The following is a 27,857-nucleotide window of genomic DNA, read 5'->3' on the forward strand; positions in this document are numbered from 1 at the left end:
AGGAGAAGGAGGAGAAGGAGGAGGAGGAGAAGGACTAGAAGGTCCTTGGCCTTCTCCTCCTCCTCCTCCTCCTCCTTCTCCTTCTTCTCTTCTTCTTCTTCTCTTCTTCTTCTTCTTCTTCTTTCTTTTCATTTTGCCTATTTCTTCTCCTCTTCTCCTCTTGTTGGAGCTAAATTACCTAATTATGTCTTTTTGAGCTAAATGGGCTAATTATCCCATTTTAGAGGAAAACAAGCTAAGTATATAACATTCATGAGCTAACCAAGGTTCTTATGCCATTTTGAGGTTATTATGGCATTTTGGAGCTAAATGGGATAATTATGTCATTTTTGGGTTAATTAAAGCAAGGATAATATGAAAGAGGAGAAGAAAGATGAGGAGGAGGAGAAGAAGAAGAAATCAAGAAGAAGGAGGGGGAGGAGGAGAAGGAGGAGGAGGAGAAGGACTAGAAGGTCCTTGGCCTTCTCCTCCTCCTCCTCCTCCTCCTCCTCCTTATCTTCTTCTTCTTCTCTTCTTCTTCTTTTCTTTCTTTTCATTTTGCCTATTTATTCTCCTCTTCTCCTCTTGTTGGAGCTAAATTACCTAATTATGTCTTTTTTGAGCTAAATGGGCTAATTATCCCATTTTAGAGGAAAACAAGCTAAGTATATAATATTCATGAGCTAACCAAGGTTCTTATGCCATTTTGAGCTTATTATGGTATTTTGGAGCTAAATGGGCTAATTATGTCATTGTTGGGTTAATTAAATCAAGGATAATATGAAAGAGGAGAAGAAAGAGGAGGAGGAGGAGAATAAGAAGAAATCAAGGAGGAGAAGGAGGAGGAGAAGGTAGTCCTTCTCCTCCTCCTCCTCCTCCTCCTCCTCTCCTCCTCCTTCTCCTTCTTCTCTTCTTCTTCTTCTCTTCTTCTTCTTCTTCTTCTTCTTTCTTTTCATTTTGCCTATTTATTCTCCTCTTCTCCTCTTGTTGGAGCTAAATTACCTACTTATGTCTTTTTTGAGCTAAATGGGCTAATTATCCCATTTTAGAGGAAAACAAGCTAAGTATATAATATTCATGAGCTAACCAAGGTTCTTATGCCATTTTGAGGTTATTATGGCATTTTGGAGCTAAATGGGCTAATTATGTCATTGTTGGGTTAACTAAAGCAAGGATAATATGAAAGAGGAGAAGAAAGAGGAGGAGGAGGAGAAGAATAAGAAATCAAGAAGAAGGAGGAGAAGGAGGACTAGAAGGTCCTTGGCCTTCTCCTCCTCCTCCTCCTCCTCCTTCTCCTTCTTCTCTTCTTCTTCTTCTCTTCTTCTTCTTCTTCTTTCTTTTCATTTTGCCTATTTCTTCTCCTCTTCTCCTCTTGTTGGAGCTAAATTACCTACTTATGTCTTTTTTGAGCTAAATGGGCTAATTATCCCATTTTAGAGGAAAACAAGCTAAGTATATAATATTCATGAGCTAACCAAGGTTCTTATGCCATTTTGAGGTTATTATGGCATTTTGGAGCTAAATGGGCTAATTATGTCATTGTTGGGTTAATTAAAGCAAGGATAATATGAAAGAGGAGAAGAAAGAGGAGGAGGAGGAGAAGAATAAGAAATCAAGAAGGAGGAGGAGGAGGAGGAGAAGGACTAGAAGGTCCTCCTCCTTCTCCTCCTCCTTCTCCTCCTCCTCCTTCTCCTTCTTCTCTTCTTATTCTTCTCTTCTTCTTCTTCTTCTTTCTTTTCATTTTGCCTATTTATTCTCCTCTTCTCCTCTTGTTGGAGCTAAATTACCTAATTATGTCTTTTTTGAGCTAAATGGGCTAATTATCCCATTTTAGAGGAAAACAAGCTAAGTATATAATATTCATGAGCTAACCAAGGTTCTTATGCCATTTTGAGCTTATTATGGTATTTTGGAGCTAAATGGGCTAATTATGTCATTGTTGGGTTAATTAAAGTAAGGATAATATGAAAGAGGAGAAGAAAGAGGAGGAAGAGGAGAAGAAAAAGAAATCAAGAAGAAGGAGGAGGAGGAGGAGAAGGATAGAAGGTCCTTGGCCTTCTCCTCCTCCTCCTCCTCCTTCTCCTTCTTCTCTTCTTCTTCTTCTTCTTCTTCTTCTTCTTTCTTTAATTTTGCCTATTTCTTCTCCTCTTCTCCTCTTGTTGGAGCTAAATTACCTAATTATGTCTTTTTTGAGCTAAATGGGCTAATTATCCCATTTTAGAGGAAAACAAGCTAAGTATATAATATTCATGAGCTAACCATGGTTCTTATGCCATTTTGATCTTATTATGGTATTTTGGAGCTAAATGGGCTAATTATGTCATTGTTGGGTTAATTAAAGCAAGGATAATATGAAAGAGGAGAAGAAAGAGGAGGAGGAGGAGAAGAAGAAGAAATCAAGAAGAAGGAGGAGGAGGAGGAGAAGGAGGAGGAGGAGAAGGATAGAAGGTCCTTGGCCTTCTCCTCCTCCTCCTCCTCCTCCTCCTCCTCCTTCTCCTTCTTCTCTTCTTCTTCTTCTTCTTCTTCTTCTTTATTTTCATTTTGCCTATTTCTTCTCCTCTTCTCCTCTTGTTGGAGCTAAATTACCTAATTATGTCTTTTTTGAGCTAAATGGGCTAATTATCCCATTTTAGAGGAAAACAAGCTAAGTATATAATATTAATGAGCTAACCAAGGTTCTTATGCCATTTTGAGCTTATTATGGTATTTTGGAGCTAAATGGGCTAATTATGTCATTGTTGGGTTAATTAAAGCAAGGATAATATGAAAGAGGAGAAGAAAGAGGAGGAGGAGGAGAAGAAAAATAAATCAAGAAGGAGGAGGAGGAGGAGGAGGAGGAGGAGAAGGATAGAAGGTCCTTGGCCTTCTCCTCCTCCTCCTCCTCCTCCTTCTCCTTCTTCTCTTCTTCTTCTTCTTCTTCTTTTTCTTCTTCTTCTTCTTTCTTTTCATTTTGCCTATTTCTTCTCCTCTTCTCCTCTTGTTGGAGCTAAATTACCTAATTATGTCTTTTTTGAGCTAAATGGGCTAATTATCCCATTTTAGAGGAAAACTAGCTAAGTACATAATATTACTGAGCTAACCAAGGTTCTTATGCCATTTTGAGCTTATTATGGTATTTTGGAGCTAAATGGGCTAATTATGTCATTGTTGGGTTAATTACCCTCGTGCATGGACATGCACCTACCACGCAAAGTTCGCTGGTCCAAAAGTTGCCCTTTTGGTCCAGAGGACTTTCCAGGTTACCTATACTACTTTTTAGGTTATATAAAACTTTTCGATATTTTCTACATTTGAGGATGACAATATTATTTAAGTTGTCATGTTTTGCTCCGGTACCAATAAATATAGACGATACATTATTTTGACAGACTTGATTTCAACAAAAGAACATGTGATCTTCTTTGAAGTAGTCTTGAACCTAAGCAATAATGATGGGCGAATAAACTAACAGAATCTACCACTAAATCTACTAATTAACTAACAGAATCTACCACTAAAACTACTAATTAATTCCAAAATATAAATACCAAACATGTGATCTTCTTTTTGTCTTCTCCTCCTCCTATTCTTCTTCTTCTTCTTCTTCTTCTTCTCCTCCTCCTCCTCTTCTCCTCTTCTCCTCATCCTCCTCTTCTTCTTCTTCCTATTCTATCTAGTAAGCTAACTAACTAACTAACCTAACTAACCAAGCTAACTAAACCTATCGCTAAACCTAGATAGCACTAAACAGCAAAAAAATAACAAAAACAGAATCTACCACTATAACAAAAACAGAATCTACCACTAAGTAACTAAAAAAGAATCTAGCTACCACTAAATACCAAACAATAAAAAATCAACTTCTTCTTCTTTTTTCTCTTCTTCTCCTTCTTATTTTTTTCTTATTCTCTTCTTCTCTTCTTCTTCTCTTCTTCTTCTCTTCTTCTTTACTTCTTCTCCTTCTTATTTTTTTCTTCTCTTCTTCTTCTTTTTCTTCTTCTTCTCCTTCTTTTTTTTTCTTCTCCTCTTCTTCTTCTTCTTATTTTTCTTCTCCTCCTCCTCCTACTCCTACTCCTCTTCTTCTTCTCCTCTTCTTGTCCTCCTCCTCCTCCTCTTCTCCTCTTCTCCTCCTCCACCTAACTAACCAAGCTAACTAACTAACCTAACTAAAACTACTAACCTAACTAAATCTACCACTAAAACTACTAACAATAACAACTACTAAAACTACTAAAAAATAATAAAACTACTAAAAAACAATGCGGGTGGGGGGTGGGGGTGGGGGTGTGGGGGCTCACCGAGAGGGGCGGCTGTGGAGGGGCTGGGGTGTTGGGGGTGGCGGGGCGGCGCCGGGGGCGCCAGGGGCGGCGGCGTGACGGTGGTGGTGCAGCGGCAGCGGGGGCGAGGTGGGGAGAGAGAGAGAGGGGCGGCGATGGGGCGACAGAGGCGACATGGGCGGCAGTGGGGGCGACAGGGGCGGCGGCAAGGCGGTAGGGGCGGCGGCGCGACGGTGGTGGCGGCGGCCGTTACAGAGAGAGGGGCGCGCGGGGTGGGGAGAGAGAGAGGGGCACGCGGGGTGACCGTTACAGATAGAGAGAGGGGCTGGGTGGGGGGGAAGGAGCCGTTAACGGTGTTAGAGCATTGCCGTCTGCCGGCGGACGGCAAAGAGTCTAGACTCTTTGCCGTCTGCCTCCGGACTCTTTGTCGTCCGCTAGCAGACGGCAAAGGTCCGACTCCAGTTTGACCTAGCCACCCCGCGGTCAGGTGGGCCTATCTATATCTTTGTCCTCTGCCTCTGGATTCTTTGTCGTCCGCTAGCAGACGGCAAAGATGTGACAGATGGCAAAAAGACTGTATGCCATCAGCCCGTGCTTTGCCGTCTGTTTTGCTGAAGCTGACGGCAAAGACACTCTTTGCCATCAGCTAGCAGACGGCAAAGACTAGGCAGATGGCAAAAAACTGTTTTCCAGTAGTGCTTACTTCTCCAGGAGTGTCTTCGTTCATAACGATCTTCTCTACTCCTTCTCTCTATGCGAGGTGACTCTTCTCTTGAGCTTCATCTTCTACGTGACTCTTCTCTTCGCTTGTGGGGAGCCGAGCACTCATTGGAATGGTGTTCGAGCTTTCCACAATTGTAGCAGTTTCTGTCATGACTAAATGAACGTTTCTCTTCATATCTTGAGCTAGAGCTTCTCTCTTTGCCTCTACTCTCGTAGAACTTGTTGATTTTTCTGACCATGAGGCTTATATCTTCATTGGTAACAAGGTTGTCATTTGAAGTAGCGGGGGTATCACTTGAAGCTTTGTAAGAACCGCTTGACTTGTTGTGCAGCTCATCTTTGTCCTTGAGTGACATCTCATGAGCGACAATCCTTCCAATAACTTCCGTTGGCTTGAGATCCTTGTAGTTTGGCATCATTTGGACCAATGTGCACACTATGTCGTATCTTCCATGCAAGTCTCTAAGTATCTTCTTGGTGATGAATTTGTCGGTCATCTCTTTGCTTCCTAAGCCGGCAATCTCATTTGTGATGAGAGGTAGCCTAGAGTACATCTTAGCGACTCTTTCACCATCCTTCATCTTGAACTTGTCAAGCTGACTTTGTAGCACATCCAACTTAGATTCTCTGACAGATTTTGTACCTTCGTGCATATCAACCAATGCATCCCAAATTTTCTTTGCATTCACAAGGCGACTAATTTTGTTGAATTCTTCGGGGCACGGGTAGTTGAATAGAATGTCGCAGGCTTGAGCATTGTATTGCAACATCTTCAATTCTTCCACTGTTGCATCGCGATTCATTTCCCTTCCATCACCGAAAAAATCACCTTGCACACCAACACAAACAAAAACCCAAATGGCAGGGTTATGACCAAGAATATACATTTTCATCTTATGCTTCCAACTAGCAAAGTTTGTACCATCAAAATATGGACCTCTACGGTGGTAATTTCCCTCACTAGACGTCATACTCTCCTAGGTTGTGAAACCAATGCAATGGAGACCAACACTGTGATACCACTTGTAGGATGTGAAGTAAGTCTAGAGGGGGGTGATTAGACTACTTGACCTAACAAAAACTTAGCCTTTTATTGATTTAGTTGTGGGCCAGTTTTAGCAAATATGACTAGTCAAGTTCACCCTACACATGCATATCTAAGAGTATAGCAGTGGAAAGTAAAGACATGCAAATGTAACTAGATGGTAGGGAAGGAAGATCACATGCAAAGGTTGGCATGATGATTTTTGGCGTGGTTCCGATAGGAGGTGCTATTGTACGTCAACGTTAGTGGAGACTTCAACCCACAGAGGGTAACTGCTGCGAGAGTCCACGAAGGGCTCCACCCACAAGGGGTCCACGAAGTAGCGGCCTTCTCTATTTCACCATGGCTTGCATCCACATAGGACTAGCCTCACTCAGGGTAGATCTTCACGAAGTAGGCGATCTCCTTGCTCGTACAAACTTCTTGGTTCAACTCCACAGCACGAAGTAGGAGGCTCCCAAGCGACACCTAACCAATCTAGGAGGCACCACCCGCCAAAAGGTAATAGATGCGGTAGAACAATGAACTCCTTGCTCTTGTGCTTCAAAAGATAGTCTCCTCAACACTCAATCACTCTCTCATAGATTTGGCATGGGCAGGAGAGATTGATTTGGTGGAAAGCAGCTTGGGGAGGCTAGAGATCAAGTTTCTAATGGATGGATTGGAATATCTTGATCTCAACACATGAGTAGGTGGCTCTCTCTCAGGAAAATTGGATCTGGCAAGTGTATATGTGTTCTGAGTGCTTCCTCTGTGAATGATAAGTGGTGGAGGGGTATATATAGGCATCTCTAAAAATCCAACAGTTACAACATTATTGCCCAACTCGGTGACACCGAAACGAATCTCGGTGGTACCGAGTTGCACTAAATGTGGCAAATTTTGAATTCTCGGTGAGACCGATATATCAATCTCGGTGGTACCGATTCGATGACCTAGGACAGTTTCCAATTCTCGGTGAGACCGATTTCAAAACTCAGAATTTCCGATTCTTGAAATCGACATACCAGAAAGTTGGTCACTGTTTTTCGGTGGCACCGATATGAAAGTTGGTGGTACCAAGAGATTAGAGTTTCGGAAAGGTCCTGTCACTCGAAAAATCGGTAGGGTCGAAATGGAATTCTTGGTGGCACCAATTTTGATGTGTAGGCTTTGGACAGAGATTGTTGTGAGAGAAATGCTGAGTATTTTTGGTGGCTATACCTAAGCACTTGAGCAACCAATTCATCATAAATACCTCATCCCCTTTTAATAGTATTGGCTTTCCTACAGACTCAAAAGTGATTTCTCACAAAATATAAAATGTAGAGTCCTCTTGCTTGAAGCTTGGCCAATCCTATTCCTTTCATTGCATCAAGGGGTTTCTGGCCAATGCATCCTTGAACTTTTCGGAAATATAGTTGGATAGAATCATTAGTTCAATGATACATATGTTGTTATTAATTACCAAGACCACCTTCGGGGGTAATTGTGCTTTTAGTTACACATTTTTTTCCACTTTGTTTTCAACTATTATGATACCAACAAACAAAGGTTGTTTCCTCAAAGTCATTGTGCGCGCCCTATAGTTGTGAGGCAATGTGATTTTTTACATAGGAGCCTCTTTTCCTTCTGCATGGCTCACACCAGACACATGCTTAGTCATAGAGACAAAGAAATGAGGATATAATAATGGATAAAAAGTAGGCTAACCCATGGTCCCTGCTGCTTATGGGATTGTGACTGAATGTGTCGAGAAAAACTAGGTCGGTGAAACGGGAATTTATATGGAAGTGCATGAAAGGATCCTAAGCGAGAGAGAAAGAAGGGTTTGTGGGTCTAGCTTTTGTTTAAGGATTATAGAACAAGTTGACTTGAACAATGTAGGCTTGTGATGTTGGATAATGAATCATTGCCATACAAAGTAAGTCTCCAAGGTTGCATTGAGTGTTATCTATATTGAATAATCCTTCTTTTCTAATATTTCACAATCACTATGATTCTCTTCCCATTTTTCTGCAAACTGCTTGTCCTTCAACATACCTCGAGACATATGGTGTCAAAATGTATCAAACATATCCCATACAAGGGTCACGGGAAGACACCAATTACTATTCCAATTATCGTGAGAAGCATCACAAATGGTTATCCTCACGAAAAAGTCAAGACGTTTTGAAGTTCCATAAATGATTCCTCACTATTACTCTCGTGCCACCCCTTTGCCTTACTTGTTAGAAAAACTCCCCACAATAATTGGAATTGGGACCAGTGATGCTTTCATTCCCCATTTATTTGTGTAAGTCTAATTCAAATCTCAATCATGTACTCTGGTATGAAACGAAGTGAAGGCTAAGGATCCCCTCTCGAGGGGAAAGCCTTAAGCGCATACACAACAAGCACTAATGGACTCTTCCAAGACTTCCATGGATTCTCTTTCATGACTTCACTGGTATAGAGGCAAAATGAAGTGAGGTCTAAAGGTCTCCTTACCGAGAGGGGGGCTCCATTGCATACATAATAGGCATCGACGAACTCTTCGAAACCACAACTTCTCCCTAGGTGGTTTTGGTAATTAACTACAACATATAGCTCATTGAACTAATAAACCTATCAAGTATATTTTAGGAAAAGTTCAATGAATGGATTGGCCAGGACATGTTGAGGAACCCCTTGGATGCAAAAGATCCATATTGGCAAAAGCTTCAAGACTATACATTTTTCTTTAAGCGGTTTGATCTCATTGAGTCCATAGGAAAACCAATACTATTAACAGGGGATGAGGTATTGGTGATGATCTGGTTGCTCAAGTGCTTAGAGATATGCCTCCAAAAACCGCAATCATTTCCTACCAAAGATTTTTGTCAAATACCTAAACTACCAGAATCGATGTCACCAACTTTTCCACTCCGGTCTCACTGAGTTAGCCCAAGGCAGAACCCTAATTTCTCCGTGCAACCGAGACTGCATTTGGCGGAACCGAAAAGCAATGACCAGGTTTCTCTGATCGAGTATTCGAGTTTGGGAATTTCCGAGATTTAATCCTTAGTGTCACCAAAGTGATGGAACTGCCTAGATTAAGCCGAATAGGTGTCACCGAAAAGTGGAAGTTAGAACTTTTTGTACTAGTCTGTAGCACCGATATTTCTCTTTGTTGTCGCCGAGTTAGGTAATAATATTGTAACGGTTGGATTTTGGTGAAGGCTATATATACCCCCTCCACCACCCTCTCACTCGTGGAGAGAGCACTCAGAACGAACCAACACTTCCACCATTCATTTTTTGAGAGAGAACCACTTACTCATGTGTTGAGATCAAGGGATTCCACTCCAACAAATAGATCCTTGATTTTTAGCCTCCCCAAGTTGCTTTCCACCCAATCATCCTCTTCTACCAAGCCAAATTCTATGAGATAGTGACTGAGTGTTGAGGAGAATATCATTTGAAGCACAAGAGCAAGGAGTTTATCATCTGTACACCATCCATTATCTTCTGAAGAGTGGTGTCTCCTAGATTGGTTAGGTGTCATTTGGGAGCCTTCAAATCATATGGAGTTGAACCAAGAAATTTGTAAGGGCAAGGAGATCGCGGAGTTGAACCAAGAAATTTGTAAGGGCAAGGAGATCGCCTACTTCGGGAAGATCTACCCCGAAAGAGGCTAGTCCTTCATGGTCATAAGTCATGATGGAATAGGCAAGGTTGCTTCTTCGTAAACCCTTTGTGGGTGGAACCCTCCATGGACTCACACAACCGTTATCCTCCATGGGTTGAAGTCTCCATAAACGTGAACCAGGGGTGGAGCCATGATGAAAATCAAGAGGGGGCAAAGAGGTGCACTATTTTTTGTTCTAGAAACGTGTATATAAACTAATGAATAGATCATTTGGGAAACTGACCTCACAAGCAAATATATAGTGTGTAAGAATCAAAATAATATATTTCAGATAATGTCATGACACGAGTAATTATGAAAAATTCATTGCCAAAATAAAAGTAAACAAACCACTTAAGACACAATAATCTGAGAAATATGAATGCCATTTATTTCTGTTGGTACGTCACTAAATTGTAACCTTCAAGTTGCATGAATTTTTTTGCTTAAATATAAAGAGAATGCAAACATTGGCTGCTAAAAATATAAGCTTGAGCATATTACCTTCTTCCGTTTAGATGATTGATATTAAAATATGTAAGTATCTTCCTTTTAGATGGATCCTAAGCTTGTCCATCGACTATTTCACGCACCACTAGCTGCGGATTTGGCAAAAAATCTCTCCATTAGCTTTCTAATTAAATCGAAGCACATGAAGGTAGAATATTATTACAATCTATTGATTTTTTTTCTATTCACATGTGCTCGAATTTAATCATATGAAAAATATTACATAGAACAAGATTCAATCAACCTAATTACTAATTTCTACCTTTGAAACATGGAATCGGAATAAACTGACAATATGGAAATTAGAAGAAAAAATGAGAATTGAACATACTGCTTACCTTGATTGAATGATTCATGAGTAGCGCACGTACTTTTCTACTTATTAGGACGGCGCCCCGGAGACGCAATTCAATAGCAAACCAGTTTTTCTTTCCCCTAGTCCCTCGCGACTAGGGTTTTCTAGTCCTCCGACGGCCCCGCCGTCGTGAGTTTCTGCCGGCGATCTCTACGCCGTCCTTCAGTCCCTCTCGCCCCTGACAAGATCTGAACATCCGATCATGTCGGGCTCACAGGAAAATATGGGAAAACAAGATGGAGAGGTTGGATCGACAAGCAATCTTCTGGAGAGATTAACGTTGCAAGAGGATGAGGCTCACGATCTAATCTGGGAGGAAGAACTGGAAGCGAGGGATATTAAGCCTAAGTGGTTAGCCTTGGGGCGTTTGCTCACAACAAAAACCTACAGTCATAGCGCCCTGATTGCAGATATGAGGGCTGCATGGAACCCAGCCCTCAAGGTGACTTGGAGAAGGATTGATGCAAACTTATTCTCAGTTCAGTTTAACTGACTTGGAGATTGGAATAAGGCTATACACCAAGGGCCGTGGGACTTCAAAGGTTATGCAGTGATCTTGGCTAAGTATGATGGGTTTACAAACCCAGAGAAAGTCAAGCTAGATAAGCTTGAGACATGGTGTCAAATTCATAAGTTACCTAATGGTGTGCGAAAAAGTGAAAAGGCTCTGGGAAATCTAGCTCAACGGGTTGGCGAGGTTCAAGAAGTCCAAGTTACCCTCCCTAATGGCTTTGTGGGTGAGTTCATCCGAGTTAGAGTTAAACTGGATGTGAATAAAAAGCTTACCCGAGTGGTTGGTATCACAAAGAGGGGAGAAACTGAGAAGTTTTTGGTGAAGTTTGAGAAGCTTCCCACTTTCTGCCATGCTTGCGGCCTAATGGGGCATTGGTATGAGGAGTGTGGCACGGGTGAGCATGACACTAGCAAATTTGAATGGGGAAATTTCATTCTGGCCCTGAGAAGGGGTAGGGGAGGTGGTCGTGGAGGCCGAAGTAATGGTGGCCATGGGAGAGATGGCCGTCCCTTTGGTCCCTACAATGGTAGAGCGGATGGTGATGAGGAAGATAACGGGGATGGAGCGTTTGGAAGAGGACGAGGACACGGTTTGCATGAGTTCGCAAATTGGCGATATAATAGTGCATATTATAGGCAAGCTGCGAATGAGCCGGGAAACAATATGAACACACAAGAACCTGAGCTGGAGGGTGAGGAAACCATTATGACAGAGAATGCTGAAAGTTTGGGCCTGGATGTAACCAGATCACAGATGATGGAGGCAATGGACACCAATGTCTTAGGAAAGCGTTATGCAACGGACTCGGGAGTGGCAGCGATCTGTAACGGGGAAGATATTCGACAAGAGACAGTAGGAGCTATGGTGCCGGTGGGCAATACAACAAACAAAGTGAATATCTTTGTTGGGGGAGAAACTGGAAGCTTTGATCCGATGGGGACCCCACAGAAAAATGCCAACAAGAATGTTGGAGCATATATCTCCATATGTGGTTTTGGTACTTGATGACAATTCCTATGGACTAATGGTTGCCTTAAGTTACATTTATAGGATTTGTCCATAGGCACTTCTTGAAGTCCATCTGTTGGGTTCAAGGAGTTTATATGATGACCAAGATGGTATTCAAGGTATTATCCAAAGAATGGTCATAGAGACACATGGTTGATCAAGATCTCAGACAAAGAGTAAATCAAGATGATCAACACACAAAGCGTACAAGATGTACCGAGAGGGATCAAGTGATCCCATGGTATGGTAAGCATTGTCCATTACGTGTTTGTGTACTAACCCATGGTCTTCGTGAGAGTTCTATGTGGGGGTTAGGTGTGTTTACATGGGCTTGCGTCAAAGGGAAGATCTCATACAACCCATGGAGTATGACGTCAAGTTGTGATCATCATCAATGGTTGATCAAGATCTCAGACAAAGAGTAAATCAAGATGATCAACACACAAAGCATACAAGATGTACCGAGAGGGATGAAGTGATCCCATGGTATGGTAAGCATTGTCCATTACGTGTTTGTGTACTAACCCATGGTCTTCGTGAGAGTTCTATGTGGGGGTTAGGTGTGTTTCCATGGGCTTGCGTCAAAGGGAAGATCTCATACAACCCATGGAGTATGACGTCAAGTTGTGATCGTCATCCAGATTGCGATGTGCAAGTTCAAGTGGATCAGCACGAAGATAGCATGCTTGAAGCTTGCCGTCCATTGTGGTGGCAATGGACTTGTGAAGATATGCTGAAGAGTGCCTCACCCATAGTGAGTATGGGGGAGCAATCAACTAGTCTTCATCAAGCCAACGCAATCAAGAAAGGTGGTCCATCTTGAGGAAGCCAAGATCATCATCATATAGCTCAAGAGGACGAGGTGCAAGGTATAGGTTTGCCCTTGATAGGTTTTCTGGTTAGGATAGATTGTTGTACTATCAAGGGGGCTCTCAAGTGAGTAGCTTGATCGTATCGTTCGTTGAGAGCTCAAACCATTTGCATCCTTGCATCATACTTCTTGGTTCTTGTTTGGTGTTTCTCTTTGTGAGCTTTAGAGCTTATGGTCATCTTCGTGACAAGCTCGAGTTCATCAAAAACGGAGTCCATATGCATCTACTATGATGTTTTCAATGTTGGAGTTTTTGCCGGTTCTTCATTCATAGAGATCTCACATCTCTATATCATTGGCATTTTCATATCTGCATTTTCATATCTCACAGCTCTTGTCGTCCTGAATCCAACAAGCTTGGGTTCGCTCGATTCGGAGCTTGTATGCGAAAGTTATGGCTATTTCAGTGGAGAGCGGTAGTACCGCTGGACCTAGCGGTAGTACCGCTAGAGTTGGCGGTAGTACCGCTGGCCCTAGCGGTAGTACCGCTGGCTGGCGGTAGTACCGCCCCTGGTCAGCGGTAGTACCGCTCCAGGAGCTTAGTACCGCCTGCCTAGCGGTTGTTCGTGGACGGACCTTTTTGCGAAGACTTTCTTGGCGGTGGTAGTGCCTTTGCACTACCAGGGGTCCAGCGGTAGTACCGCTAGCTGGCGGTAGTACCGCTGCAGCCAGCGGTAGTACCGCTGGAGCTCGGGCAGACAGTGGGGGTAACGGTCTGATTCCTTCCCCCACTATATAAAGGGGGTCTTCTTCCCCTTGGTTTTATCCATCCATTGAGCTCTTGTTCTACCTCCATTGTTGACATTCTTAGAGCTTGCTTACTCTCAATCCCTCCAATGATTCTTGCTTGTTCTTGAGGGAGAAGAGAGAGGAGATCTAGATCCACATCTCCACCAATCACTTTCTCCTCTATGTGAGGGGAACCCCTTGGATCAATTCTCACAATAACAGGGTCTACTCGATGTTAATTAGGCGTAAATGAAACTTTAGCAAAAATCTCGTAAAACAAAAAGGATATTCAATTAATATAATATCAACTCATTAAAGAAAATTGAGGGCATGCTTAGGTTAATGAATATGTTTCATTCATATATAATGCGTACACCCTGTGTATGTTCTATCCTATAGGAATTCCACTATAGGAATTCGATAGGAATTGAGTTGTTGTTATGGTAAGTTAACACGGTTCGTTATTAAACCATGGATTTGATTTACCAAATCCATCATTATTGTATACTCTTTGATAGGTATAGCGCAACCCTTCTTTTTTCTTTCTTATGGAAAAAAGTCTTTTTCAAGGATTCTATAGAGATTTCATATATGAAACCGGGATAGTTACCTTTCAGAAAATTTGAACGAAGGCTCTATATCTATCTATGCTTCATTCTTCTGAAGGTGGGAAAAAAGATCAAACTAATTATTGATAAAAATTAGGGTTTGAAACTTAGGTAATTTGATCTTGGAGTTCTTTGTGAGCTCCTTGTTCTTCCTCTCATATTTCTCCATAGCTTTCGTTGTTGTGGAGGGATTTGAGTGTGAGGGACTTGACCACTTCATGTGTTCTTGCCATTGCATTAGTTGCATCGGTTTGAGTTCTCCACGGTGATACGTGGAAGTGAGAAGTTGAGAAGCTTACTACCTTTGGTACTTAGTACCCTAGATATTGTTCTTCGTGGATGCTTTGGCGTCCTAGAAGCTTGGTGGTGTCTCGGAGCTCAATCATTGTGGTGTGAAGCTCCGGGAAAGCGTCGGGGTCTCCAATTAGGTTGTGGAGATTGCCCCGAGCAATTTGTACGGGTACCGGTAACCGCCCCCGAGGGTTGCCACGTAAACGGGTTCGGTGACCGCCCCCAAGGTTTGCCATTTGTACGGGTTCGGTGACCGCCCTCAAGGGTCCCTTAGTGGAATCACGGCATCTTGCATTGTGCGAGGGCGTGAGGAGATTACGGTGGCCTTAGTGGCATCTTGGGGAGCATTGTGCCTCCACACCGCTCTAACGGAGATTAGCATCCGCAAGGGTGTGAACTTCGGGATACATCATCGTCTCCCCGTGCCTCGGTTATCTCTTACCCGAACCCTTTACTTATGCACTTTACTTTGTGATAGCCATATTGTCTCTTGTCATATATCTTGCTATCACTTAGTTGTTTATCTTACTTAGCATAAGTTGTTGGTGCACATAGGTGAGCCTAGTTGTTTGAGGTTTTGTGCTTGACATATTAAACGTTAGTTTTATTCCGCATTTGTTCAAGCCTACACCTTAATTATTTTAAAGCGCCTATTCACCCCCCCCCCCCCTCTAGGCGACATCCACGACCTTTCAAAGAAGAAGTTGGAAGGGTGTAGATGGCGAAGCGGTAGCACAAAATTCCAATAATGGATCGCTGGCCTCCCTGGTGGAGGACCGCCGGGAGTAATGAAAACCCTAGCTAGGAACTGCCGTGGAATGCTCTCGTCTACGGCGGTTCGAGAGCTCTTGCATTTGCAAGGGAGGGTGAGAGCGGATGTGGTTTTTTTGTGAGTCACATCTGAACAAAGTAAAGGCAAATGAGGTCAGGACTAAGCTGGGATTTGATCATGTGCATGTAGTAGAAAGTGATGGTCGATCGGGAGGTCTCGCACTCTTTTGTAATAACTCAACGGAAGTGGTATTGAACTTCTCGTCACCTAACTTCATTGATGGTTTTGTAAAGGAAGGTAATGACGTAGCATGGCGCCTGACTGGATTCTATGGAGAACCTAGTTGGGATTTAAAACACCTGTCCTGGACTTATCTAAGAAAGTTGCATGGTAATATGGAGGGGCCTTGTATGATCATAGGAGATTTTAATGAGATCTTACTAGCAAGTGAAAAGGAGGGGGAAAATATTAGACCACCGCATTTTATGCAAAGCTTCAAAGATTTTGTAGAGGAATGTGGACTACAGGAAGTTATGCACATTGGAGACCAATTTACATGGAGTCGGGGTGTGATAAAGGAATGTCTTGATAGAGCTCTCTGTAACGAAAAATGGGCTAAAAAATTCCCCTATGCAGCGGTCGTTCATGAACACCATACACACTCAGACCATCGGCCCCTGGTCTTGGACACAAACTACTTTGCTGACGCGCTTTCACAGCAGACAAAGGGTGAGAGGCGCTTCAAAGCTAGATGGTTGAGTGAAGAGACAGTAAATGAGATAGTTACTACGGCATGGCAGCGCGCCCATCTAGCGGGAGTTGGGCCATCATTGTCGGATCGTACACGAGCAGTTAAGAAGGAGTTGGTTCAATGGGATCATGAAACATTGAAAGGGCCTAAGCGTTGTATCCAAAAACTGGAAAAAGAACTTCAAAAGGCAAGAAGGGGACAAGTCACGAGTGAAACCAGACAAAGAATTAAGGAAATTCAAGTTTTGATAGAGAGACTGTTGGACCAAGAGGAGATAGTCTGGTTACAGAGAGCAAGAGCAAACTGGCTGATGCATGGGGATAGAAACACTTCATTTTTTCATAAAGCAGCCTGAGCACGTAAGAAGAAGAATTGTATCAAGAAATTGATGGATGATACGGGGGGTGGAGAGAGGATATGCATGAGATAAATTCGATCATTACAGGATTTTTTTGAATTATTCACGTCCCAAGTTGCAATGCCAGGTGCTGATGTCTTGAATCAGGTACCATCCAAGGTTACATCAAATTACTCATGGCTCCATATACAACAGAAGAAGTCAAGAAGGCGCTATTCTCTATTGGTGATCTCAAAGCCCCAGGGCCAGACGGATTACATGCAATCTTTTATAAGCGGTTCTGGTCCATGCTAGGAGACGAACTGGTTACCGAGGTGCTAAATGCAGTCAACATGCAGATCATGCCTCAAGGTTGGAATCATACAACAATAGTGATGATCCCAAAGGTGAATTCCCTAGAAAGGGTCTCACAGTTCCGTCCTATTAGCTTATGTAATGTTGTCTATAAGATTATCTCGAAGATGATTGCCACGAGATTGAAACCTTTCTAACCGGGAGTTATCAGCCCAACCCAAAGTGCTTTTGTCCCAGGGAGATTGATCACAGACAATGTTCTTATCGCTTATGAAAGTTTGCACACTATAAAGCAAAAGAAAACAGGCAAAGATGGGTGGTGTGCGGTCAAACTGGATATGCATAAAGCATATGACCGAGTTGAGTGGGTCTTCTTGGAGGCCATCCTTTTAAAGCTCGGGTTCCATGAAGATTGGGTGAAAATGATTATTGTGTGCATATCCTCGGTTGAATACAGGGTGAAGTATAACACAACGGAAAACAAGAGGTTTTAAATCAACTAGAGGCCTCTGATAGGGGGACCCCTTATCGCCGTACCTTTTCCTCCTATGTACTGAAGGGCTCACCGCTCTCTTGTCGCGAGCAGGGGAGAAAGGTGAACTTGTGGGAGTCAAAGTCTGTCGGGATGCACCGGCAATAACAAACCCGTTGTTTGCGGATGATTCACTTATCTTGATGAAAGCAAATGCAGCTAATGCTTCCTGTCTAAAAGCAATTCTGGATGGCTATTGTTCTCCATCGGGTCAACTAGTCAGTGTTCAAAAATCGAGTATTTTCTTCAGCCCGAGTACGGAAATCAATGTTAAAATCGGAGTTTGCACAATTCTGGGGATCATGACGGAAGCGTTGAATGATAGATACTTGGGCCTTCCATCTACTCTGGGGGTCGATAAGAGTGATGACTTCCAATACCCGATTGATCGGCTGGTTCAAAGATTAATGGGATGGAAGGAGAGATGCATATCTGCTGGGGGGAAAGAGGTGCTCTTGAAATCAGTAGCACAAGCCATACCAACCTATGCGATGTCCGTCTTTAAAATTCCTAAAAAGATTTGCAAAGGAATTACGGACGCAATATCTAGATTTTGGTGGGGTGATGATGCAACGAATAGAAAGATGCATTGGTTCTCGTGGAGAAAGATGTGTATACCAAAGAAGTTTGGAGGAACGGGGTTTAGGGATATTCACTGCTTCAACCTCGCTCTCCTAGCAAAACAGGCATGTCGCCTTATTGATTCGCTAGAATCGCTATGTGCGACCATTCTCAAAGCTAAGTACTACCCGAATGGAGACCTGCTGGCAGCGACTCTTAAACCAAGATCATCCTTTACGTGGCAGAGTATCCTGGCACGGGTAGAAACACTGAAACGGGGATATATCTGGAGGATTGGTGACGGTCAAAAGGTTAATGTATGGGAGGATTCATGGATTCCGCAATCGCCGAACAAAAAAGTGCTAACAATCAGAGGGAGCAATTTTATAACCAGAGTCTCTGATCTGATTGATCCGGTGACGGGGGATTGGGATATCCAGCTGGTGAATCAAACATTCTGGCCGCTGGATGCTCATCGGATCCTGGCGATACCTTTGCCCTTATATGAGATGAATGATTTTATTGCATGGAGCCCTTCGAAGAACGGTATCTTCTCAATACGTTCTGCATACGAAACTGAATGGAACTTCCGATTTGGAGCTCTAACCCAGGTTAGTACAGGATCTTCATCACCTGATGACAAATGGAAGCTGATATGGAGTTTGGAATGTCCATCAAAAATTAGAATTTTCATATGGCGGGTTCTACATGCTGCTATTCCATGTCGGGCAGTCTTAGCTTCTAAGCATATGAAGGTTAAAGTACAATGTCCAGAGTGCAAGATGGGGTCAGATAGCATCTGCCACTTCTTGTTTGAATGTCAAAGATCATCAGAGGTGTGGAGACAGTTGGAACTGTATGAGATAGTTAAAAGAAAATGCACAAAATACAGATCGGGAGAGGAAGTGGTACTTGAGCTGATGCATATGGATGATTCAGATATTAACATATTGGGGTGCCCAAAACTGAGAGAGATGGTACCAACCGCAGCTTGGTACTTATGGTTCGAGCACCGGAAAGTCTACCATGGGGATGAAACTCAGACAACCTCCCGTATCGCTCTCGCTATATGTGGACTATCGGCCAACTTCCGTATTACATGTGCTCCAACAGCCAAACCTCGAACTGGAGGATGGGATAAGCCACCGAAGGGATATGTGAAACTAAATGTCGATGCGGGGTTTGACCAGGATCTCCTCCAAGGATCTGTTGGGGCTATCATCAGGGATCAAAATGGACAGTTCATTGCGGCGGCAAATGAAAGCATTGACATTTGCTATGATTCACACACGGCAGAAGCTCTGGCGGTGAGGTTTGGACTGAACCTAGCAAGAACTGTTGGTTGCAGCAAGATTGTGGTTAACTCTGACAACTTAAAGATTGTGGAGGCTCTAAAAGATGAATTTTCCTCCTCGGCTGCATCGGCAATCATCGACGACTGTTTCTTCATGTCTTCAGATTTTAATCATGTTATATTTGAACATTGTTTTAGAGAAAGTAATCAAGTAGTACATGAACTCTCTAAGTTAGTTAATCTTTCTTCCCCTAGCTGTTGGATGGACTGAGCTTCCCCTGAGATTATCCCGGTGCTTGTAAACGATATGGTCACTCTTGTTTCTGAATAAAGTGAAAGGAAGTTGTAAAAAAAAAGACGGCGACCCGGCCGGCCGGCCAGTCGGCGTGCATGGTGCAGGACAAGCCTGATCGTTGGAGGGGCGGCGCGTAGGCGTAGCTTAGCCGCACGGCGGCAGCTTCGGCTCTTCACACAAGTCGCTCGAGCAGCATATTACAAAGGAGCCAGGCAACGGCGCATAGGTTTCTAGCGATTTGGGAAGCAACTGCTGGTATGCATGTGCCCGCTCGTATTTCTCTATACATTGGGTGCAACTAAGACATGGGCAGATGGGCTTTATACAACAGAACATTTTTGTAGTGGGGGCAAAAACCCTAGGCTTAGCGGGGATAACGATCTATATGCCAGGCCTGGTATACGTGGGTCAGAAAAACGAGTAGGGACATTCGTCCCCACAACCTTCTAGGTAGATTCGTCCCTAACGTGAACGTACGATAGCATCACCTAACATTAGGTCAAAAATCTTCGTGTTTTCATTGTGCTTGATCTTCCTAACCCTACTTTACTTACACTTGCCGTGTCATTACTTTCCGCTTCAAAACCCGTAGACTTGCATGTGAAGGCTGTACTAGACTTGATAAAATCGCTAAAACTTGTATAGCGATAAAATTGCAAAAATATTAAGTTTGAATTTGATCAAGTAGTCTAATCACCCCTCCTCTAGACATACTTTCGACCGTACACTCTTTCAAAACGATCACACATTTGTTTGATTGTCACAATGAACATCGAGCCTTATATAAGTTAACGTGTCAACCTGCATAATTTTTTCAAGATTATCTTCCTAACCTTAGGCGACTTTCCCTCGTGCAACTCCAAAAATCGAACCCTATCATGTCTCCTAACCTCTAGTATTTTATCATTGCATCTATGTAGGATCACCACGCCGAAAACAAGTCGAAAGAGAGGAAGCAAAGGTTTTCGCAAAAAGAATCAACAATCGATTAGGTGTTTAGTAGGGTGGTTGTAAAGCTGACTTCAAAATACTAGGTTCAAAGAGATGAGTGGCTTAAAATGAAACATTCTTTTGGTATGTGACAATGATTCTATCCAAAGCGAAACATTTTTTTCACGTCTTATGTGGTGACCTCCTTATCTTTAAAACTTTGCAGTTTCTGTTTTTTCATGCAGGGGTGTGCTTGTTCGAAATTTGCATCAAAGAGTGTTTGGTACCATAAGAAAAACAAAGAAATGTAACGAAAGATTGGAGCGAATGAAAAAAAATCTTTGTTATTTTTAAGGATTAGAATCCTATAATTAGATCAGACAATCGTCGTAGAAAATAATCCTTATAATTTATGCCCTTCACATACCCTATATAATTTCTTGGAGTGAAAGGAGTTGTGGCAAAACAATCAGCTGAGTACGAGCAAGTACTTCAAAAGGCCACTTTGGTGCACGTGCTCCACCATCAAAGTGGCCTTTTAAAGTACCTGCTCGTACTCAGCTGATTGTGTAGTTAACTCTATGATGAACTAAGTAACCATGTGGAGCTACACAAAAATGATAAAATCATGATATTGGAAAGATAAACAGTACATGTACTATTCTCTATTTAGAAATCATCATTTTATCTTTTTGTGTAGCTTACATGGTTACTAATTTCATCATAAAACTTTACACATGTGTAATAAACATCCACGTGAACATGTAGATTTTTTTTTAATCTTTTAAACATGACTTTTGAACTATTTAAAATAAATATTTTTTAGAAATATTTAAAATAACGATTTTGCTAATTCTCATTTAGATGAGAATTAACAAAGTCTCATCTAACTCCCAAACATTATTTTAATAATCAAACAAAGTATAACAAATACTCCCTCTGTTTCATAATATTTGTTGTTGGGAAGAACTAGTTTAGTTCTCCCAACAATAAATATTGTGGTACAGGGGAGTAGAAATCTGCCCGAATCTTCTGAAAATAAAGTGACATATGAGTTAAATGTGACTTGGTTAAGAGCCCCAGACACATTCTTAAAATAAAGTGATTCGATGTGCTTCGAAAAAATCGCACTTGCGCTTCACGAATTTAACCACGCGTACCGCAGAACGCCGGCCCGGAACGGCGGAGCCACCGAACAACAGCAACCGCGGTGACCGGAAAACGACCGGAGCAACGAGGGAGCACAGCGTGCGTGGCACGCGGCGCGCCGGGACGGGTCCACCCGCCACCCTCCGGACGCCGGCGAGCCACACGCCCGCGCGCGCGATGCCCCGGCACCAATCCGCGCAATCCCGCGCGCAGATCACCGAATCCCGGCGTCGCATCGGCTCCACACACCCCGGATCGTGCGCCTCTTCCACACACACGCCCGCGGCACCAACCACCTCACTCGTGAACTGTGCCCGCCCCCTCCCCGCGCGCCATGGCCACACCCATCTGATGCCAACACCCCTCCCGCCATGCTGCCCTTCTGCTCCGCCGCGCCCACCCCATGCTCCCCCCTCTGCCCGGTGACCGCGGCCGGCGCGCGGGCGCTGCGGAGGGTCGATGCCAGCGCGCTCAGGTCCTTCGCCGCCGACCCGCTCGTCGCGCAGGCCGTGCCCGACCGCCCGCTCTTCTCCGACTCCGCCATCCTCTCCCCCTACGCCACCGCGCCGGACGATATCGTGCGGGGGTTCGCGTCCGCCGCCGAGCTGCCCGACCCTCTCTGGCGCGCCGGGGTCGACCCGCCGCTGATGCCCGTCTCCGCCGACCTGGCCGCGGACGCTCTGCTCGGCGCGGTCACCGACGATGCCGCGCAGCAGGCCCTGATGGACGCGGACATGCCCACCACGTTCCCAGCCGACGCGACCGGCGTCGAGGAGTCCGTGGCCCGGTTCATCGACAAGCTCAGCAAGCAGATATTCCAGGCGGAGGACGCGCTCACCGAAGGGTACGACAAGCTCAGGCTGTCGGCGTACGACGCCCTCGGGGCCTACAGGAGGGCGATAAGGGGCGTCGCTGGTGGCCTCACGTCCTCGGTAGCCGCCACCAAGAAGCAGGCCGCCGGTGGGGTCCCGGACGTTTCCGGTGCATTTCAGGATAAGGTGGCCGGAGCTGGTGCGGTGGCGGCCGACGTTCTTAGGAAGGCAATTGTTGTAGCGGAGGATTCACTGGGCAGTGCAACCACGTCCCTCGTATACTACTATGGCTCGGCCAAGTCGTCATTGCCACCAAATGTCAAAGATTTGCTGGACTCATCCGAGGAGAAAGCTAACATAGTATTGCGACCAATTGGAAGTGCCCTTCAACAGGTATATTTGTGCCATCAGTCTCCCCTTAAGACACTCCTAGCAGTAAATCTGCAAACTGTTGAGCCAATTGCTGATGAGGCCACTGAAAATATTCTGACATGCAATGATTCAGGTATACATTATCATTGAAGGCATCGAAAAGAATGTTGGTTTGAACCCAAGTGACCCAATTGTTCAATTGACAGTTTTGCTTGGAGGTTCAACAACAATAGGGTAAAGGGATTTTTCATTTCTCTTGTAATACTGGTACATTTCCTGCATTTGGTTTTGTGAAGTCCTGAACTTTGTAACATTGTAGGATATCTTACTGGCTCTTCGCGTATGGCGGCTATTCTGGAGACTTGTCACCTGAATCGACATTGGAGCTATTGAAAAGTGATGGCAAAGCCGTACTTATTGATGTTCGGCCTGAGGCAAGAGATTGTAAATCTCATTAGCCTTTTCTTTGTTCATGCCCTTTTTTCGTCTAAGATATCTAACGAATCCGGTTCATGAAAGTTCTTCAAATTGTTCAAATATAAGATTAATTATGAATATAAAACAAATGAATGAGTCATTCCTTGATTGCTTCTTAAAAGCACTTCACTATCAAGTTCTTCACTCATGTCCTGCCTTTGAACATAAACATTTTTAGTGAAGCATCCATAGGTACTGAAGGTCTGTATGGCTTTGCCGTGTCCCTTGTGGAGCACGTGTAACTGAACAATTAGATGTACCTTAACTCAACTGTTTGATATATCATTTATATTCAACAAAAAACCATAGCGTCTTCTTATCAAATTATGTTCTGTAGGACTTGAGGGTGAAAGATGGAATTCCTGACCTACGCCGTGCAGCTAGATCTAAATATGCAAGCGTTGCTTCGCCTGAGGTATGTCTAGTTTGAACTGAAGATCTAGAGTGCTACTTGTTTCTCTCCTAATTCTAGAAGCTCTATTGTTTGGTCAATTATATCTATTGAAGCTCTCACTGATTTCTGGACGATTTCTCTAACCCCCCTGAACTCAGCTCCAAATTTTTATGTCTATCCGTAAAGATTAAAGCTGTTTCATGTAACGAAAAGTCCTTTTTTGTCCTGATAGTATTAAGATTTGTGTTCGTTAATTTTTAAAGAATACGAAGTTACTCATCGATTAGCCACTTTGTCTTAAGGGTTTTTTAAATGGTGAAATTTCAAAATATATCTCTTTATCGATAATTAATATTTTTTTAATTCAGATCAAAGGTCCAACAAAGAAGCTACTTAAAGGTGGAAACGAAATTGATGATGCTTTGGTTGCAGTTGTAATCCGCAACTTGAAGTTGGTCAAGGTACTTACTCTGTTTGACTGCTTGTATTTGATATTTATACTCTATCGTTTATTCGCAAGAAGTAATATTGTGTCTGTACTGTGTTTTTCACCTGCTTTTGTAGGGTGATTCAAAGGTCATCATTATGGATGCTAATGGAACCAGATCAAAGTCCATTGCTAGGCTACTGAAGAAGCTTGGTGTGCAGGCAAGTTTTGGATTTTTCCTTTTTGGGACTAGTTTTGTATGCTTCTTTCTTCATAGTTCCCTGGATACGCTATTCGTCTGTCTAATATTGAATGTTTCGATGGCAGCAACCTTACCTGGTTAAAGGTGGTTTCCAATCTTGGTCAAAGAATCTTCGCGTGAAAGAACTGAAACCTGAGACTGCATTGACAGTAATAAATGAGGTAATAATTCACACCTGAGAATCATCTATGCAATCTTCTACACTTCTTGGCTATCATTTGAATGATTCTTGGGATCTTTTGTGACTGTAGTGGATTTATATTTCGTATATTATTGGTTGCATGATATATAAAAGCGCTTGGCGTTGTCATCACTCTCACATTCCAGCCTTTTATCACTATCAAATAGTGTCAACTTGAATCATTGTTCTGAACGTGTGTAGGATGCTGAGGAAATCCTTGAAGGCATAAAGCCCACCCCTACACTTGTCTTTGGATCTCTTCTGGTACATACATGCCACTTCTTCTTTTATGGGTGTCTTTGCAGCTGATGGCATGCTTCTTTCTTGCTAATTTCGATTTCTTTCGTACAGGGCCTCTCAGCAGTGACTTATGCCTTGCTAGGTAAGTAGAGTATGGAGATAGCATGTATGGTTTTTAGAATGGGTCCTCTTGACACCAAGGGGTATCAGATAGTCTTGTGTTTTGCCAGAAAGGGCAGGAGCTGTGACACTCGACTTAAAGGACAAATAGTTCATGTACAAAGTACAAGGGAATGGTCTTTAGGATATATACACATAAGAGGAAACTTCCTTTTGATAGCAAAACTTGATGCAATTCGAAGTATGGCATTTTAGTAAAATTAAGAAGGTATTGCTTAGTGGAGTGTTTGCAGCTAAACATCAGTTTTGAAAACCGCATCTCCATTACCTGGTATATACTGTTGTTCTGTTAAGCATCGACCTAAACCACTTCCCATTGTTTGATTTATTTGCTATTTCACTTAAATGTGCATCATTTGGCCTTTTTGACCTAATGCCCACAGATATTTGTTATCGGTCTTCTAAATTCTAGTTAGGTGAAATCTGTAAACTGCAAGCACTTCACAAACTACTTTTTGATGAATTGACTATGGATGTACGTGATTGTAGAATGGGAGACGACTTTGCAGTACATCGGTGTTCTTAGTCTTGGGTTGGTAAGTACTCTCCGTTTTTAAATGTTTTGCACATAGCATATTTATTTTTTGGTATGTGTCAATCATGATTGGATAAAAGCATCGTAAGTTTGTGCAATTTTCTACTACCATCGATTACAAAAGTTCAAATATGTGTCCATTGTCAAGTGTCAGCGACAATGTTTATGCCGTGTCACCTGATATTTTTCTACTGTCGTAGACGATCTACCTACGGTTCTCTACATATGAGGGTTCGGAGGATTTCCTGCAAGACCTAAAGTAAGTTCCCTTGCTTGTGACATTTGTGTTCTGTGGTGCATTTCCATTCCATCATTTTGTAGTTCAGGTGTTTTAAGCATGCACTGTTCAAACTTCAAGCACAATTTAGAACCATCACAAATTTTCCTCCCCCTCTCCCTCTCTTTCCGCAGGCTGTTGCTATCCCCAGTAAGAGTGGGCGCGGAAGCGCTCTCCTGGGCAGCTAAGAAGCTAGAGCCGAACAAGATTGGCCTGGCGACGTCCCCATCCACGACGGCAGTGCAGGACCGGGTTCTCAAAGCGGCAGCAAAGCATGAATCGAAGCCATCTGATGTGGAGGAGTCCAACAAGACAGACAGTTTTGCCTCCGAGGCATGAGAAGCTCCCTGTGAGCGTGTGAACTGAAACCGTAGCCACTTCGCCATCAGTCTGGCGAATTGATGTTTCTGATGTTAGTAATGGTACCATGAGCCGCCGTGACGACGACCGGCATTGTAAATTTATAAGCAGCAGTTTATATTAAACACTTGTTAGCAGAAGTCTTCAGTTATTGGTCCAGTCTCATTGCCTCTCACCAAAAATAGAGAGAAATTCTAGCAGAGCTTCACTTGAAATTTTTGTAAATGCCACACCATGCACAAAAAAGCGAGAGGTGGCGCAAGCAGATTCATTCTGTGGTTAAGAATGGCACTTTGTGTGTTGTACTTAATGGCCCATATTTTGGCAGCTTTCAAGGAGTGACCGAGTGAGTCAGGGGACAAAATTACCCCCTTTCATTTCCAATATACTCCCATAGTCTTAAAATAAGTGTCACTGATTTAGTACAACATTAATATAAAGTTGTACTAAATCAGGGACCGTTATTTTGGGATGTAGGGAGTAGCTGCTGGTAGTCTGGCTAGGATGGTGTAGAGTGCTGAAGCCAAATAGGAGTACTGGTCAAGGTCATGTTTCGGTATACTGGCTAGGATGGTGCAGAGTGTTGAAGCCAAATATTGGTCAAGGTCATGTTTTGGTATAGGGATGAGACAATCATGTTTGTTCGGGATGAGGTGTAGCAAGGGAGATGTTTTATTTCTTGAAACGAAGGCATCAGTTTTGCCTCATTTATTAATTAAGAGAGGAATAATGTTCATTTATAGAAAAAGGATGACACGTGTCCAAACAAAATATAAAAGACCATTATTCTCCTGGCATTATTTGCGCCAAACGTTTTGCACCCTTGGTGGACCGAAGTCTTACTTCCTTCTTCATGCCTTCAATAAAGATTGTTGGTGGTGCGGACTTGTGACGAAAGACCCTTGTATTTCTTTCGTTTCAAATGGTTCAACCTATAAGCATGGCTATTGGTGCCATGGCACCTCTATTTGGAACATTGGCTTCGAACATGTTGATCCGTCACTCTTTGATTGAGTGCTCCAAGTGCCATAATCATCCATAAAATCAAACCATGCGAGGGGCAATTCCTAAGCATTAGTTTCATCCTCTTCCAAGATTGTGCAACATGCTTATGATCAAGTTGCTTAAAGTTCATTATATTGTTCCTAAGAAAGATAATCTTAGCGGGCGGAAAGTACTTGGAAACAAAAGCATCTTTACACTTACTCTATGAATCAATACTATTTTTAGGTAAAGACGAAAACCAAGTTTTGGCACGATCTCATAGTGATAAAGGAAATAACTTCAATTTAACAATTTCATTATCCACATCTTTCTTCTTTTGCATATCACACAACTCAACGAAAGTATTTAGATGGGATGCGACATCTTCACTAGGAAGGCCAGAAAATTGTTCTTTCATAACAAGATTGAGCAAAGCAGCATTAATTTGACAAGATTCCGCACTAGTGGCGGGAGCAATCGGAGTACTAATAAAATCATTATTATTAGTAGTGGAAAAGTCACATAACTTGGTATTCTCTTGATTCAACGTGACAAAGCAAGCAAACGAAAAGACGAACGGAAAAAGGGCGAATAAAAAGGCAAATCTTTTTGGTACTTTCTGAAAATCATTTTAGAAGTGGGGAGAGGAAAACGAGAGGCAAAAGGCAAATAAAGTAAATGCAAGAGATGAGTTTGTGATGTGTACTTGGTAGTCTTGATCTTGCTATGTATCCTCCCCGGCAACGGCGTCAGAAATCCTTCTTGCTACTTCTTGAGATTGCGTTGGTTTTCCCTTGAAGAGGAAAGGGTGATGCACCAAAGTAGATAAGTATTTCTCTCAGTTTGTCGAGAACCAATGTATCAATCCAGTAGGAGGGACAAGCAAGGCCCCAATATGGTACC

The 27,857-nt window shown here is 43.0% G+C and overlaps 1 protein-coding gene across 1 annotated transcript; it reads left to right on the forward strand.

The window, feature by feature from the left end:
* Window positions 1-17,526: 17,526 nt before the first annotated feature.
* Window positions 17,527-26,110, forward strand: LOC123442026. Its single transcript, XM_045118152.1, has 13 exons — window positions 17,527-19,254; window positions 21,552-22,658; window positions 22,771-22,871; window positions 22,957-23,071; window positions 23,452-23,529; window positions 23,877-23,969; window positions 24,073-24,156; window positions 24,263-24,358; window positions 24,580-24,642; window positions 24,730-24,760; window positions 25,288-25,334; window positions 25,534-25,592; window positions 25,745-26,110. The coding sequence occupies exons 1-13, from the start codon at window positions 17,527-17,529 to the stop codon at window positions 25,947-25,949; spliced, it is 3,807 nt and encodes a 1,268-aa protein (XP_044974087.1). The 3' UTR covers window positions 25,950-26,110.
* The last annotated feature ends 1,747 nt before the right edge of the window (window positions 26,111-27,857 follow it).

Source organism: Hordeum vulgare, chromosome 3H (assembly GCF_904849725.1).
Source record: "Hordeum vulgare subsp. vulgare chromosome 3H, MorexV3_pseudomolecules_assembly, whole genome shotgun sequence".
Lineage (NCBI taxonomy): Eukaryota > Viridiplantae > Streptophyta > Magnoliopsida > Poales > Poaceae > Hordeum > Hordeum vulgare.

Coding starts and splice junctions, on each gene's coding strand:
- LOC123442026 (XM_045118152.1), top strand. CDS start 17,527: ATGACGGAAGCGTTGAATGATAGATACTTGGGCCTTCCATCTACTCTG. Junction 22,659..22,770: donor TTGGAAGTGCCCTTCAACAG/GTATATTTGTGC, acceptor GCAATGATTCAG/GTATACATTATCATTGAAGG. Junction 24,157..24,262: donor TGAAGAAGCTTGGTGTGCAG/GCAAGTTTTGGA, acceptor TTTCGATGGCAG/CAACCTTACCTGGTTAAAGG.